This window comes from Notamacropus eugenii, chromosome 2 (assembly GCF_028372415.1).
Source record: "Notamacropus eugenii isolate mMacEug1 chromosome 2, mMacEug1.pri_v2, whole genome shotgun sequence".
NCBI lineage: Eukaryota > Metazoa > Chordata > Mammalia > Diprotodontia > Macropodidae > Notamacropus > Notamacropus eugenii.
This window is the reverse complement of record NC_092873.1, coordinates 23,996,214-24,013,292: the sequence shown is the minus strand read 5'-3', so window position 1 is coordinate 24,013,292 and position 17,079 is coordinate 23,996,214. Positions and strand designations below refer to the sequence as shown.

At 41.1% G+C, this 17,079-nt stretch overlaps 1 protein-coding gene and 1 pseudogene across 1 annotated transcript; both read right to left on the bottom strand.

Annotated features, from left to right (window-relative positions):
• Positions 1-1,669: 1,669 nt before the first annotated feature.
• On the bottom strand, positions 1,670-2,625 carry LOC140522532 (mas-related G-protein coupled receptor member A6-like; annotated as a pseudogene).
• Positions 2,626-8,291: 5,666 nt separating this feature from the next.
• LOC140523428 (mas-related G-protein coupled receptor member X2-like) lies at positions 8,292-10,223 on the bottom strand. Its single transcript, XM_072638304.1, has one exon. The coding sequence runs from the start codon at positions 9,662-9,664 to the stop codon at positions 8,699-8,701; it is 966 nt and encodes a 321-aa protein (XP_072494405.1). The 5' UTR covers positions 9,665-10,223; the 3' UTR covers positions 8,292-8,698.
• Positions 10,224-17,079: the final 6,856 nt, after the last annotated feature.

Genomic DNA, 17,079 nt, shown 5'->3' with positions numbered 1-17,079 from the left:
GAAAAAATAATACACCAATTTCATTAATGAATATGGAGGTAAAATTCCTAAATAAAATACTAACTAAAAGATTACAGGAATATATTGCAAAAATTATACATTATGACTCAGTGAGATTCATGCCAGAAATGTAGGAACAGTTTAACAGAAGGAAAACTATTAAAATAATTGATTATATAAATAATAAAAGTAAAAAAAAAAACCCACATGATTAAACCAGTTTGTGCCTGGATCACGTAAAATGTGGGACCTGAAATTCCTGAGGAAAGAGTAAGGTCTTTGTCATTGGAGGAGACAAGTAGAGACGGAATGATCTCTCACAGTTGGGATGTTCCATAGGACATTGGTGTTCAATGCATAAGTGTCTTCGTCTGTATGTATGTGTATGTGTGGTGTATGTGTTTTGAGTGTGCATGTTGTGTGACATGTGTGGTATGTGTGACATATATGTGTGAGATGATATGTTCCCTTCCCTTCCTTTGGACTCATTAGGATAACACAGGTAAAATACCTGCCCTCATCAGGTACTGGGTCATGCAAAAGCAAAGGGAGATTGAAATAGAGAGAGTCACAGAAACATAGAAACAGGGAGACTCAGAGAGATGGAGGCACAGACTGGAAACAAGAGAGGTAGCTGAGCCTCAGTCTTGCTCTTTGAGGGAGAGAAGTATTTGGCTGAAGTGTGGGAGGAGGAGGAGAAAGGAGCACAAGCAGTGAAGGGAAGGGACCTGGCTGAGCTCGAATCTCCACTTTTTGAGGGAATATGGGGAACAAAGCCTGAGGGGACATCGTGGATCAAGCCTGAGGGAGGAGGACAAGGTGTCTGTTCCCTGATTCTATGCCTTCACTTAGAGATTCATAAGGAGAGAATGGGGAGACATGGGGCCTTAGAAGAAGTCTTTCCTCTTCCTCTACTCTTCAGGACAGAGACAGTGGCCATTTGGTGGAGTATTCTTCCTCTGGGCTGGTGACACACTAGGCCCTGGACCTGACTCTGTAGGTAAAGCAACCTCCAGAAAGCTAGGGTTTTTCAAAGAGCACAGAGCGTTGGGCCAGAAGTCAGGAAGTTCTGAGTTCAGATCCAGTCTCAGAAAGTTACTTGCTTTGGGACTTTGGCCTAGTCACTAAACCTCTGCCTACCTCAGTTTCCTCAGGTGTACAATGGGGTCATGTGACCACCCACCTCCCAGATGTATTGAGAAGGTTAAATGAGGTATTTGTCATGCACTTAGTACAGCGTCTGATATAGTCTTATTGTTCAGTCATGTGATTCTTTGTTACCCCTATCTGGGATTTTCTTGACGAAGATCTTGGAGTGGTTGGCTATTTCTTTTGCTGCCTGATTGTGCAGATAAGGCAATGAAGGCAAATGGTTAAGACTTGCACAGGGTCATACGTTTGGTAAGTGTGTCAGGCCAGATCTGACCACAGTTCCCATTCCAGGCCCTGTAGCTCTATCCCCTGCAGTGCCCAACTGCATAACATAGAGCGGGTACCTAATATATGTTTGCTCATCACTTAGCGTTCAAACCCTGGGAACCAACATTAGGGATGGAAGGGAAATCCTGCTGTCCCAATAGGGAGGTGGGAAGAGGCTGCAGCTGGGCCTGGGGCAGGGCCTCATTTCAGGGGCTCTGGAGTCATCTTCTTCTTAGCCTCAGAATGACGTCTATGGGACACTGATGTGTGGGGTGTCCCTTGTCTCTCCTTCCACCTCCTGCTCATCCCCCAGGGCCCTCTGGAGCATCATCCTGAGGGGCTCCCTCCTTCTTTTATGCCTTTGGCTCCCCAGAAAGAAGTGAATGAAAGGGTTCACACTGCTGTTCACACAGGCTAGTGGTTGACGGAACCAATAAGGCATGAAAAGTATATCGAAGGGATGTATGTAATATCCCATCTGCAGGGGCAAGGCACAGAGCAGGAACATGAGGACCGTGAGCAGGACCAGAAGGCAGAGCCTGGGGGGCTGACGGCGCTGGGAGCAGCACTGGACCCTCATCAGCAGAGTCAGGCTGGAAACACACAACACAGAAGTGAGGAGGATAAACCACACAAGCTCAATGATGAACAAGTCGAGACAGAAATGGTGAGCATACTTATAAAAACAACTGACAATATATGCTACCTCAAGCAGGCTGGTCAGAACCCAGAGGAGAGTGCACACAGCAGCAGAGGTGGGCTCGGGGCGGTGACATCTGTACCAGATGGGGAAGAGCACAGAGAGACAGTGCTCGGTGCTGATCGCAGCCAGGAGGCTCAGGCCCACGGTGTAGGCCATGTGTTTGAGGTGCCTCACTGCGTTATATATGAAAGAATTATACAAATAGGTAACAGATTCAGCTACAGCTGTCAGAAAGGAGCAGCAAAGGAAAAGGGCGTTAGCCCCCCAGCCAGGTTGAGGAAGTAGATGGAGAATGTATTCCTTCAGATGCGGAAGCCCAGGAGCCACAGAACAGCGCTGTTCCCCACCAACCCAACTGGGGCAATGAGCATAGAGAGGATCTGCCTCCAGTCATCTAAATAAAAATGTCCAGGTTCCACAAGCACGGAACTTTCATTCGCACTTCTTTCCTGTGTGTTGTTATGAACATATTCCTGCTGCCCAGATGAGGGGGACACTGTCATGGTGGTTGGCCCCAGTGCCACGAAACCCAGCTCCTCTCAGACGTGCTGGAGACATAAAGGCACAGAGGGGCATTAGGGATTTTACCCGAGATTTCCTCCGATCTCTACCTTCAAGTGTTAGAGGCTCTTCTTTCCGACTCCCTCTCTCTGGGGGCAACTAGGTGGTGTCACAGTGCCCAGAGGTATTGGTTTACAGGTAGAAATGAGTTAAAATCTAGTGTCAAATACTAGTGAGGGAAATAACTATTTAACGCCAATTAATAACCAAAATTCAGTTAGGATTAAGATTTTCTCCTTCTATTTCCTCATTCCGAAACCCATCCTCTGTAGATTATTCAGTTAGTCTCTGAAGCACATTGTTGGTGGATGGGATTGCCCAAATTCTCCAGATATATGCTTTTCCATCATAGGTGGGACCTTACCAACTCGAAGGTCTTACAAAAATAATCTTACGTATCTCTTTTTCTTTCATTTGTTTTTTCTCTTAAAACCCAGCCTTACCCTCAAATCACTCTGGCTCTCACTGATTGGCCAACAAATTTGCTCAGAAGGAAAGTAATTAACAGTTGTTTCTGTTTTGACCTGGGAACCATGAGGGTCTTTCTATCCCAGATCAATTTTTTTTTGGAAGAGGCCATTCTTCATCTTATTTCTTATTAAACCTTAATCTACCAATGCCTATTGTCTGACTCAAACTAAGAACTTCCAAAGTTTAAAATGAACAAGAACCCCCAGGGCATTCCAGGCCATCTGCAGTTGTTCTGATCCATATCTGGCCACTGGACCTAGATGGCTCCGGAGGAGAAAGTGAGGTTGGTGACTTTGCACATCCCCCCTTCACTTAAATTCAATTCACTTGCATGTCATGGCAGCATCTCCCAGATATCATAATCCTTTTTGAGAATGAAGGACAAAGAGCAGCAGCATCTATCAATTATTCTTATCCCTCTGTTCATTCATTCTTCATTGACTGGTTTTCAGCTCACCGCGTTGTCCAATCACTCACTGATTATTAATGATTCAGAGTTCATTTCTACCCTCAGGCATAGCCTCATTTCCAAACACTTTTACAGCATTCGATGCTCTTCAAGGGGCATCTTTCACTTGCAGGGAGCCACTGACCTCAGTCTCTTATTTGCCAGCCACAGTTAAAAAATTCATTATCAATTACCCAGAAATTATATTTCTTGGACTTTTCATTAGTCACATTAGATGTGTGACCCTGGACAAGTCACTTAACTTCTTTCTCCCTTATGTTGCTCAAGTGTAAAATGTGGCCAATAAGAACACCAACCTCACAGGGATCTTCAGAGAATCAAATGAGACAATATTTGTAAAGTGTTTTAAGACTGTGCCTGGCACATAGTAGGCCCTTACAAAAAGCTATGTTACCCTATGTTTGCCTCCCTCTTCTCTAAATTACATAAGTCTAGGAAAAATAGTTTCTATTTGCTCTCAGCACCAAGTGTGGGGATTTGCCAAAAACTGACTTCAGGAGGTGAACTCCCTAAACCTTCTAGTCTAGATGAAGCTTCCAAAATGCTGTTTCTCTGATAATGGTTTGATTTTCTTCAAATACATATCTGTATACTAGGAAATCAATGAAATTACTGTTGGATTGGTGTGGTGCATTATGCCCAGTCCACTGGCCTTTCCCATTATCCTTGAGTCATGGTTCCTACAATTTATAGAAGAAATATCCCTTGTAGGCCACTTGGTTCATTACCTCCTTTTCTAGCTCTCACAGAACTTTTCTGAAAGTGAAGTTGGGTATTCTTCTGTTGGCTCAGCTGTCCATGGAGAATCAAGGGCCTCAGATTTCCCTAGACTTCAGATAAGTATTGGTATGAGCATTAGATTTGCAGGAGCCCTGCATTTCTAGGTTCTAATAGTGAAAAAAATACACACTTATGAAGACACAGATACACACATGTACACACAATGCATTTATTCATTCAAACCCACACACAATATACATATATATACATATAACAATATGCACATAAGTACATCATATAATATTCACATTGACATCCACTTACATTATATATATATATATACACATACATATATATGTATATATATATTTCGGTTCATGCCAGGCACTCTTATCCAAAGGTTCATGAAGAGTTTTTGAATGTTCTGTGAACTTGAACGGAAGGAAATTATTTTTATCTTCACTAACCTCTAAATGAATTTCCTTCAATTATGAAGAAATTATTATAAAGAGGAGGAGCCATGGGCATCTTTAGTATACAGAAAATATTATACATGCATATTCATGTGAAAGTATGTTTATGTATATATATGCACATATAATATCATTTTTATGTGTGCTGCACATATGTGTACATATATATTACTGAATATGTGCACTCATCTACATATGTACTTCTCTCTTTAACAATTTCTTCTTCAGGCACGCAGAGATAATGATGCTCAGTCAGTCATCACCAACAGCACAAACTGACACTGGTCCTCTCACTCTCTTTAGGGTCTCAGGTCTTGTCCTTTCCTCTCCTTCTTTTACAACACCATCTTTAGGAAGGAATCTCTAGTGACACAGAGACAGGGTGTCTGTTGCCCAGCCATTTGAGTGTAAGAAATAATTATGTTGGTCCCCTCTTCAATTCCAATCAATATTAATGAATTTGGTGTGATTCCGTGGTGTTAGTGATTATAAGCTCTGCATATCAGGGCCCAGAGCTGTGAGCTGCAGATTATAAGTTCAGTTGCTTAATCAGACAACGCTCACTAGAGGCTCTACACCATTGTTCATTAATTCATTAAGTTTTTTAAATGTTTAATTTAAAAATTAAGGATTATACTTGAATTTTCCGGGTAAATCAAAATGGAAAACTGAAGAAGCAGTTGAAAATCAGAATTCAACAATAAGTTCTTTACAAGTCATACATTTAAAAATGGGAGATACACAGAATTAAAATAGAGGTTTGGCATAGAATTTATTATGCTTCACCTGGTGCAACAATGGCAGGGGTAGCCATCATGATCTCAGACAAGGTTAATAAGGTTAATAAAGCTCTAATTAAAAGAGATTACAGGGTATTTATATTTTGATAAAAGACACCAACAACTATGAACTTATATGCACCATATACAATGCATCTACATTTTTAAAAGAAAATTTGAGAGGCAGAAGTTGAATTATATTAGTGGGTAACTGTAATTTTCACCTTTCAGCACTTGATAAATTTAACCAAAAATAAATGAGAAAGTAGTTAACAAAATTTTAGATAAGTTAGGTATGATAGCTATCTGGAGAGAAGTAAATGGAAATGGAAAGAAATACACCTTTCACCCCCTTGTAGTTTATGATACTGTTACAATGACTGTCCATATGTTAGGATATGAAATTTTATATTTGAAAACAGAAAACAGAAATATTAAAAGTATTCTTTTCTGGTCACAATGCAATAAAAACAATATTTAATAAGGGACCACAGAAACATAGGTTAAAAACTAGTTAGAGATTAAACAAGCTAATGTTAAAGAATGAATTGTTTAAAGGACAAATCATAGAAACAATTAAAAATTCATTAAAGAAAATGTCAACAATGAGACAACATACCAGAACCTGTAGGATACAGGAAAACCAAGAATCAGAGGAAAATTCATGTCTAAATACTTACATCAATGAAATGGAGAAAGAGCAGACCCTGGACCTCACTCTCCAGGTAAAGTAGCCTCCTGCAGGCTAGGGGGCTCCAGAGAGCACAGAGCATTGGACCTGGAGTCACGAAGATCTGAGCTCAAATCCTCAGATGCTTGCTTTGGGACCCTGGTATGCAATGAAAAGAACTAGAAAAAGAGAACAAACTAAAAATCCCCAATCAAACACTAGATTGGAAATCCTAAACGCTAAAGAAGAGATGAATAAAATTGATTAGAAAAATCTATTGAATTAATAACCAAACCAGGAGTTGATTTAAAAAAAATGATAGAGATGTGGAATTGGTTAATTTGATTTAAGAAGAGAGAAGAAAATCAAATCACTGGTATTAAAAATGAATAGTGTGAATCTACCACTAGTGAAAATAAAATTAAATTGAGGATAAGGAGTTATTTTGCATAATTACATGCCAAGAAATTTAACACTTTAAGTGAAATTCAAGAATACTGACAAAAATATAAATTGCCTAGATCAGCCAAAGAGGACACAGAATATTTAAATAGACCTATTTAAAAAAAAATTGAACAGGCTATAATTGAGGTTCCTAAGAAAAAAGTTCCAGTAGCAGTTGGATTTGCAAGTGACTTCTGTCAAAAATTTGAAGGTCAACTAATTCTAATATAAAAAATTGGAATAATAGTCAAAGAAGGAGCTTATGAAAGTCCTTTCATGAAACAAATATGATACTGATACATAAACCATAAAGAATGAAAACAGAGGAAGAAAATTATAGATATAGATAAGATTATACCTAAAAGATTAAAACAATATACTACAAAGGTTATGACCAAGAAGGATTTATAGCAGGAATGCAGGAATAGTTTAAAATAAGGAAAATTATAAACATAATTGATTAAACAATTAGTAAAAATTTTTAAGAAACAGACATTTACACCAATCTGTGTGGGGACCAGAAAAATTACGGGACCTGAAACCACTGAGGAAAGAGCAAGGTCATTGTCAGTGGAGGAATCAAATGGACTCTGAATGACCTCTTACAGTCTGGATATTCCATAGGAGATTATAGCTCCTTGCATGTGTATATGTGTGCATGTCCTATGTGGCATGTATATGTAATGAGTAGGTGTGTTGTGTGACATACACATGGTGTGTGTGATATGTGTACATAGGATATGTATCCCTTCCCAAACTTTGGTCTCATTAGGGTGTACCCTGTCCTGTAACACCACTACAATATACACCCTCATAAGGAACTGGGTCATGCAGAGTGAAAGAAAGATCAGAATAGCGAGAGTCACAGAAACATAGAAAAACAGAGACTCAAAGAGGTGGAGCCCTGGAGAAACAGACTGGAAACAAAAAGGGAAGCTGAGTCTCAGCCTTGACCTTTAGAGACAGAGAAGTATTTGGCTGAACAATTATGATGGGAGTGGGGGCGGGGAAGGGAGCACAAACAGGGAATGGAGGGGACTTGGCTGAGCTGGAACCTTCCCTTGTTAGGGAGAGGAAGGGACTGAGGTCTGAGGGGACCTTGTGGATCAAGTCTGAGAGAAGACAAGGTGGGGGAGCTTGGCCCACACAACCCTGAGGAGTCTTTCCCCTGACTCTGCCTTCATTCACAGATTCACAAGGAGAGGACAGGGAGACATAGGGCCTTAGAGGATGTCTTTTCTCTTCCTCTACTCCTCAGTGGCCATTTGGTGGAGTAGCCTTCTTCTAGGCTGGTGACAAATGAAACTCTGGACCTGACTCTGCAGGTAGAGAGTATCCTCCAGAAAGCTAGAGGGCTCCAAAGTGCACAGAGCATTGGACCAAAAGTCAGGAAGGTCTGAGGTCAAATCCAGTTTCAGATACTTGCATGCTTTGGGACCCTGATTTAGTCAATGTAGCTCTGCCTGCCTCAGTTTCCTCAAGTGTAAAACGGGGGTCATAGGAGCACGTACCTCTCAAGTATATTGAGAGGGTTAAATGAGATATTTGTAAAGCATTTAGTACAGTACCTGCAATAGTCCTGCTGTTCAGTCATTTGATTCTTTATTACCCCCATCTGAGGTTTTCTTGGCAAAGAGACTTGACTGGTTTATATTTCTTTTGCTAGCTCATTTAACAGATAAGGAAACTGAGGCAAAGTGAAGTGACTTGCAGAAGGTCAGACTGTTCCTAAGTGTCTCAGGCCAGACCTGACCACAGTTCCATTCCAGGCTGTGCAGCTAGATCCCCTGCATTGCCCATTTGCCTAATATAGAGGAGGCACCTTATAAATGTTTCTTCATAGCTTAGAGTTCAAAGCCTGGGCACCAACATAAGGGATGGAAGGGGAATCCTGGTTTCTCTGCCAGGGAGGTGGGAAGAGGCTGCATCTGGGTCTGGGGCAGGGACTCATGTCAAAGGTTTTGGAGTCTGAGCATCTTGTTCTTAGCCTCAGAAGGATGTCTCTGGGGCGTTGCTGTGAGGAGTGCCCCTTGACCCACCTCGTACCTCCTCATCCCCCAATGCCCTCTGGAGGATCACCCTGAAGGGCTCCCTCCTTCGACACTTTTGGTTGCCCAGGAAGAAGTAAATGATGGAGTTTGCACTGCTGTTCACACAGATCATTATTGGAGGGAACCAATATGGCAGGAAAGGTGAATCTTTCTCAAACTCTATGAAATTATTGATCCCCACAGGCAGGCCACATAGCAGGAACACGAGGACTGTGAGCAGGACCAGGAGGTAGAGCCTTGGGGGCTGCCGGCACTGGGAGCTGCACTGGACACTCAGAAGCAGAGTCAGACTGGACACACACAAAGTGCAGGTGAGGACGATGAACCACACGAACTGGAAGATGATGAGGGTCTTCTCACAGAGAGGGTCAGAAAACGTGTGCAAACAAAGCACGTAATCTACTGCACTGAGCAGGATGACCATAGCCCAGAGAAGAGTGCACAGGGTGGCAGACGCGTGTTTGGGGCGGTGACATCGATACCAGATAGGGAAGAGCACGGAGAGGCAGCGCTCCAGGCTGATCACAGCTAGAAGGCTCACGCTTATAATAAACAACATGTATTGGAGTAGAAATCCTACTATGAGTACAAAGGGCGAGGAAATAAATCTCAAATTTTCATTCATGTAGATCAGAAAGGAGCAACAGAGGAAGAGGGCATCGGCCCCAGCTAGGTTGAAGATGTACACAGAGAAGGGGTTCCTCTGGATACGAAAGCCTAGGAGCCACAGGACAATACTGTTCCCCAACAGCCCAGTTATGGCAATGTTCACAATGAGGATCAATATCGAGAAATTCAAGTGAAATCTTTCTGGTTCCTGAAGAACCAAACTCGCATTTACACTTCTCTCTGTTGCATTGTCATGAGTATATTTCAGCTGTCCATGTGTGGAGGACACAGCCATGGTGGTTGATCCCAGCCTGATGAAGCCCCTCTCAGAGGACCTGGGGATACAAAGACAAGGAAAGGCATCAGGTACTTTTCTAGATATTTGCTGTCATCTTTACCTTCAAGAGTTTGAGCCTCCTCTTCCCCACTCCTCTCTCTAGGGTACAGCTAGGTGGGGCCACAGTGAGCAGAGTGCTCGGCTTAGAGAAAGAAGTGGATTAAAATCTAGTCTCAGAGGTGGCAGAACCAAGATGATGGAGGAGAAAGACACACATATGCAGGGTCTCCCCACACAGCCCATAAAACACCTGTAGACAGGAGCTCTCAACAGATTTTGGAGCAGCAGAAGTGGAGAACAGAGTGGAGTAGATTTTCAGCCCAGGGTGATCTGAAAGGCCCATGGGAAACATCAGTTGCACTGGACGCAGAGCTGAGCTTAGATCCCAGACCAGCCTTGGCCATGCAGTGTGACCAGAGGCTAGGAACAGGACACTTTGCGCAATCTCCAGTCAAAGCCCCGAGTCCTCAGATCCCTTAACCCACAGGCGCCAAAGGTTAATGATGAGGTTTATTCAACTGGCTGGGAAGGGAGAAGGGCCTTCCCATACCTGCGGCCTCAGGCAGCAGTTGGCTGCAGAGGCCATATTGGGCAGGCAGCAGCAGTTCCCAGGGCAGCCCCTACATCAGCTGCATGCATTGTTGGATCATAAAACCCCTGGGGGCACTGATGGAGATGGTCTTTGTCTCACACTGAGTGGTGGCGCTGACCATCCAGCTTATCTGGAGGTCAGCCCCCAGTGCTGACTTGGAGGAACTGGAGGCCAGGTGACTGTGGAGAAGTAACTGCTAGGATTCTGGACACAAAAATATCTTCCTGCTTCCAGATCACGCTGGACTGTGCCACCTTGGAGGAACTGAAATATTACAGATTCACAGAGTATACCCTTCTCTTGACAGGGGACCCAAAAGTCAAGTGACTGTTTGGGAAAATTCCCAGAAAAGGAAAAAAATAATACTACACAAGGTTACTTTCTTGTTGAACAGCTATCTTCTCCCTATCTTCCCAAACATCCAAAATAGATATTCAATGGGCTCAGGCCATGGAAGAGCTCAAAAACGGTTTTGAAAATCAAGTAAGACAGGTGGAGGAAAAACTGAGAAGAGAAATGAGAGACATGTAAGAAAAGCATGAAAAGAAAGTCAACACCTTGCTAAATGAAACCCCCCAAAATGCTGAAGAAAATAACAACTTGAAAAATAGGCTAACTCAATTGACAAAAGAAGTTGATAAAGCCAATGAGGAGAAGAATGCTCTAAAAAGCAGAATTAGCCAAATAGAAAGGGAGGTTCAAAAGCTCACTGAAGAAAATAGTTCTTTAAAAATTAGAAAGGAACATATGGAGGCTAATGACTTTATGAGAAACCAAGAAATCACAAAACAAAACCAAAAGAATGAAAAAATGGAAGATAATGTGAAATAACTCATTGGAAAAACAACTGACCTGGAAAATAGATTCAGGAGAGACAATTTAAAAATTATGGGGTTACCTGAAAGCCATGATCAAAAAAAGAGCCTAGACATCATCTTTCATGAAATTATCAAGGAAAACTGCCCGGATATTCTAGAAACAGAGGGCAAAAAAAATATTGAAAGAATGTACTGATCACCTCCTGAAAGAGATCCAAAAAGAGAAACATCTAGGAACATTGTGGCCAAATTCCAGAGTTCCCAGGTCTAGGAGAAAATATTGCAAGCAGCTGGAAAGACACAATTCAAGTATTGTGGGAATACAATCAAGATAACACAAGATCTAGCAGCTTCTACATTAAGGGACAGAAGGGTGTGGAATAGGATATTCCAGAAGTTAAAGGAACTAGGACTAAAACCAAGAATCACCTACCCAGCATAACTGAGTATAATACTTCAGGGGAAAAAATGGTCTTTCAATGAAATAGAGGACTTTCAAGCATTTTTGAGGAAAAGACCAGAGCTGAAAAGGAAGTTTGACTTTCAAACACAAGAATCAAGAGAAAAATGAGAGGGTAAAGAGCAAAGAGAAATCATGAGGGACTTACTAGAGTTGAACTATTTACATTCCTTCATAGAAAGAGAATACTGTAACTTGAAAACTTTTTTCATTATCTGGGTAGTTGGTGGGATTATACACACACACACACACACGCACACGCACACACACATAGAGAGAGATAGAGAGCTCAGGGTGAATAGAATAGGATGGACTCATATTTCTACAAAAATGAAATCAAGGTTTGAGGGAGAAATATATTGGGAGGAGAAAGGGAGAAATGGAAGAGGGCAAATTATCTCTCATAAAAGAGGCAAGTAAATGACTTTTCAGAGGAGGGACAAAGTAGGGAGGTGAGAGAAAAAACACGAAGCTTACTCTCATCACATTCGACTAAAGGAAGGAATCAAAAGTACTCTCATTTTGGTATAAAAACCTATCTTACAGTACAGGAAAGTGGGGGAGAAGGGGATAAATAGGGTAGGGGGGATGATGAAAGGAAGGGCAATGGGAAGAGGGAGCAATTAGAAGTCAACACTCTTGGGGAGAGATAGGATCAAAAGAAAGAATAGAATAAATGGGGGCAGGATAGCATGGGGGGAAATATAGTTAGTCTTACACAACACGACTACTATGGAAGTCATTTGCCAAACTTCATAGATGTGGCGTATATTGAATTGCTTGACTTCCCAAAGGGAATGGGTGGGGAGGGAGGGATGAAGAGAAGTTGGAACTCAAAGTTTTAGGAACAACTGCTGAGTATTGCTCTTACAACTAGGAAACAAATACAGATAATGGGGTGCAGAGTTATCTTGCCATACAGGACAAAAGAGAAGATCGGGATAAGGGAAGGGAGGGATGTTAGAAACGAGGGCAGATTGGTGATAGGAGTAATTAGAATGCTCGACGTTTTGGGGTGGAGAGAGGGGAGTAATGGGTAGAAAATTTGGAACCCAACAATTTTTTGGAAATGAATGTTGAAAACTTAAATAAATAAATAAATAAAATCTAGTCTCAAACACTTAGTAATGAAAGACATAGTTATTTGTGTTATATTAGTAACCAATTACTTAATTAGTATTAAGACTAACCCTTCCTATATCCCCATTAAGAAACCATCGCTTTGTCGGCTGTTCAGTCTCTGAATGACATTGGTGATGACGAGGATGGTCAAATCCTCCAGTACCTGCTTTTTGATCATGGATGGGATGCCACCCTAGAAGACCTTACAAACAGAATCTAATATACATGTTATTTTTTACCCCACCATTGTTTATTGTTTATTGACTAGGGAGAGATGGACGCCTTTGTCCAGATACCAGGAGGCAACTGAACCTGATCCTGCCCTCAGCAGGGGGAGCTGAAGTCTTTCTGCCCATCTCTGTGTCCACCCCCTCACTGATTGTTAACCAATTCGATTTGAATTCTACCCTCTGCCGCACCTCCTTTCCCAAAGACTTTTGAAACAGTTAAAGCTCTTCAGGTGGACAACAGTTTCAATCTCTATCTCGCTAGCCATAGTTAATAAATTGATTATTATTTATACAGAAATTATGTTTCTCAAACTTTTCATTAGTCACATTAGCTGTGTGATCCTGGACAAATCATTTAACATCTGTCTCCCTCAGGTTCCTCAACTGTAAAATGAGGTCAATAATGGCACCAAGTTCACAGGGTTATTGAGAGATTCAAATGAGATTATATATGTAGTGTTTAAGATTGTGCCTGGTACACAGTAGTCCTTTTAAAAACTCATTTCTTTTTACCGCTTTCTCTTATCTTGATGTGACAGTGAAGTATAGAAATGAGCCTTCTGGAGAAGATTGGGATACATTCATTTCTCCCTTTTTCTTTGACCACACTCCAATTCACCCGTCATTTTCCTCTCTTCTGCTCTTTCTTTAGTACATGGGGATTTGGCTTCCTTCTACAACCTGTGTGGACAGGTTGGTTGAACCACTTAATTCAATGGAACAGATATTTGTTTATTCATTCAATGTATGTATGCATACGTTTATCTATAAATTTATTATTTTTTTAATCATAAATTCATTCATCCATTTATTTATATATATTTTAAGATTTCTACCAAAATTTTTCCTCTTGCATAATGTTTATCATTGTATCTACTGTCTCCTACACAAAATTAATTTTTTTAATTAAAAAAAGAGAAAAAGTATTTCAGAAAAACTAACCATCGTACGAACTAAATTCAACAGCGTATTACACAGTGTTTCACATCCTTAATTGCTCACTGGTAGAAAGGAGGGAAGGGAGTGCAACTAGCTCTTTATTGGTTTACTGTGCCAAACTGCAATAAACTCTTGCTCAGTACTTTACTCTTTTGAGATCCTGTGCCCAGAATCATTTTCCCCACTGGGCTTTGTGCTGGGTACACAAAGATAATGGAACTTCGCTGAAGTAGCTACTATTGTACTGAGAGGGCAGAGGGGAGGAGGATGAAGCAGCAGCAGCATCAGATCCTCATCTCCCGCCCAACCAGGTAATTGGCCAGCACCCGACTAACTGAAGGACTTGGGTTTGTCGATTGCTGTAGCTTCATCTTGTCTGTATTGACAAATGATGTGCTTTAGGGACAAATGCCTGAGAAAAGGTGGGTCTGTTCACCCAGACTGAGAAGAGGAGAAAAGTCAACACATTATCTGGTCCACCTACCCTGATCTGGAGCCTGCACCTAGAGGATTAGAAACAGGAACTTTCACATTTTTGGGCTGGAGGGGCTTCTGAAGCACTCCAAACAAAACTTTCCATTCCTTCTGTGGCCATATCAAAAAAGTATCTTAAAGTTAGGTGTGCTCCTGCTTCCAAAGGAAGAAGAAAACTTCAGAACACAGCAGCAGGAATTTCTTCACTGCCCACCCCTCATTTCGCAGAGTTACCAGTTTTCCAGCTGTGCACTTTGAAGGGATCAGTGTAACTGTATAAAGAAAAGATTAAACTCACAGAGAAATCTTCAGTTGATCCTAAGATGACAAATATTGACAAGGAAAGGCCCCAGATGGAGAACTTCTCTTTTTCTTCTTCAAGTACCTGGTGATTCCTATGCCTGGTCCTGTCATCCTTTAACTGTCTTTTCAGGAATCTCTTGGCCAGATCCTGGGGCATGAAGGATGGAAGAGGGGCAGGATTGAGGACAGCTCCTCTCTTACCCTTATATTCCCTTCCGTCTTCTCCCAATCATGTAGGCCTAGCAAAAAGATTTTCTGTTTGCTTTTCAGGCACCAAGGGTGGGGATTTCCCAAATGCTGGCCTAAGGAGATGAATTCTCGAAGGTCTTCAAGTTCAGATAAAGCTTATAAATGATATTTCTCCCATAAAGACTTTAATTCTCTCTCAACACCAACCTGTACAGAAGGGCCTTAGAAGAATTACTTTTTGTTTGGTCTGGTCCATTATCCCCATTATCTCCAATCCACTGGTCCTTCCCATTATCCTTGGGTACTTATCAGTCTTGGTTCCTCAAGTAACTTCAGGAACAAATAAGCTCTGGGGGACATCTGATTCATTAGCTCCCTTTATAGTTCTCACAGAACTTTTCTCAAAGTAAAATTCGGTATTCTGTTGGCTCAACTGTCCTTGGAGATTCAAGAACTTCAGATGTCTAGAAACTACAGCTGGGTATTGGAGTGACGCTTGGACTGACAGGAGTCTTGGATTTTAATATCTCATAAGGACAAAAGTGTTTACACTTATAAAGTCATATACATATATGCGTACATGTATATACATATTCATTTATAAAGTATACACATAGAATTTGCATACACGAATAAATAGGAAGGCACACATGCATGCTTACTATGTAATAAATATATTCATACATACTCATGTACATATCTATATCTATAGCTATATCCACATTTCTTCTTATGCCAGACACTCTTAATCTGGTCCATGAATAGTTTAGGGTTGTTTGGTGAACTTGAAAGGGGGAAAATTATCTTTATTTTCACTAACCTCCAATTGAATTCTAGTATTTCCTTGAATTATTAAGAAATTATTCTTAAGAAGAGGAATTCATAGGCATCATTAGACTACAGAAAAATATTCCTAAGATAAAGATTCACATGTATATCTATATGTAAGCATATTTGTGTACATATATCAATACATATCCCTAGTATTATTTTATGTACATGCTGCACATATGTACACATGTATTTCTCACTGCACACATGCATTCATGTACCTATGTACTTGCTCCTATCACAGTCTCTCCTGCAGGGAAGCAGAGAGAAGGATGCCTGGTCAGTCATATCAGCAGAAACAGACACCGGAGCTTTTAGGGTCTCAGGTCTTGCCGTTTTCTTTCCTTCCTTTACAACCTCATCTTTAGGCAGTGGTCCACAGTGACAGAGATGTTCCTAGTCATTTGGGATCTATAAAACTATATTCTTGGGAAAACTGCTTACAAGGCACATCATGATAAAATTAATAGAGTAGTATGCTCAATCCCAGAAGAGATTTTGCTTGGCTCCTGCCTCAACACAGCGAGTCACTTTCCTTGTCTTTGCCTCACTATATTCTTCAGTCAAATGTAGATCCATGAATCAAGAAATATTTTGCAAAGCACCTACTAAGAGGCAGGAACTCTGCTAGTTGTTGGGGATAAGGAGACAAAAGATAGAGTAGTCCCCACTCTGAGAGCTTACTATAAAGTTGGGAGTAGTGAAGACATATATGGTATGTTTAGAAGAATGCATATATAGGTTATAAATATATGCAAGCTACAGAAATATACTACATGACCTGAGGTCAAGTCCACATCTTCAGAAAGTCGGAAGTGGGTCATCCTCAGACTGCCAGGACTTTCAAAGTGAAACAGAAATGGTACATAGCAGGCAAGGCATTTGTAACTAAATTAAGCTGTAGCAAATAAGGTTGCTTCACAACACAGGAGGACAAAGACTTATTTTAATGTTGCTTTTCTATGGACAAGAGGACTCAGAGATACTGACATTAAACTGGTCAAGTGACACTGCTGGTGTGGCATCCAGGTGGGTAGAGTGCTTGACCTGGACTCAGGAAGACCTGCCTGAGTTTCAACTCAGTCTCAGACACTTCCTGGCCGACCTTGCACAAGTCACTTAATCTCTATCACAGGTTCCTCAGTTGTAAAGTGGGGAGTATAATATGATTTACTTCCTAGGATTGTTGTGACGATGAAATGAGATAACATTTATAAAATCCTTAGCACAATGGGAAAGATATAGTAATAAATGTTTTATTAATAATAATTAATTTTTTATTAATTAATTTAACTTTTAACATTAATTTTCACAAAATTTTGGGTTCCAAATTTTCTCCCCTCTTGTCCCCTCCCCCCACCCCAAAACTCCGAGCATTCCAATTGTCCCCATCACTGATCTGCTCTCTTCTCTAT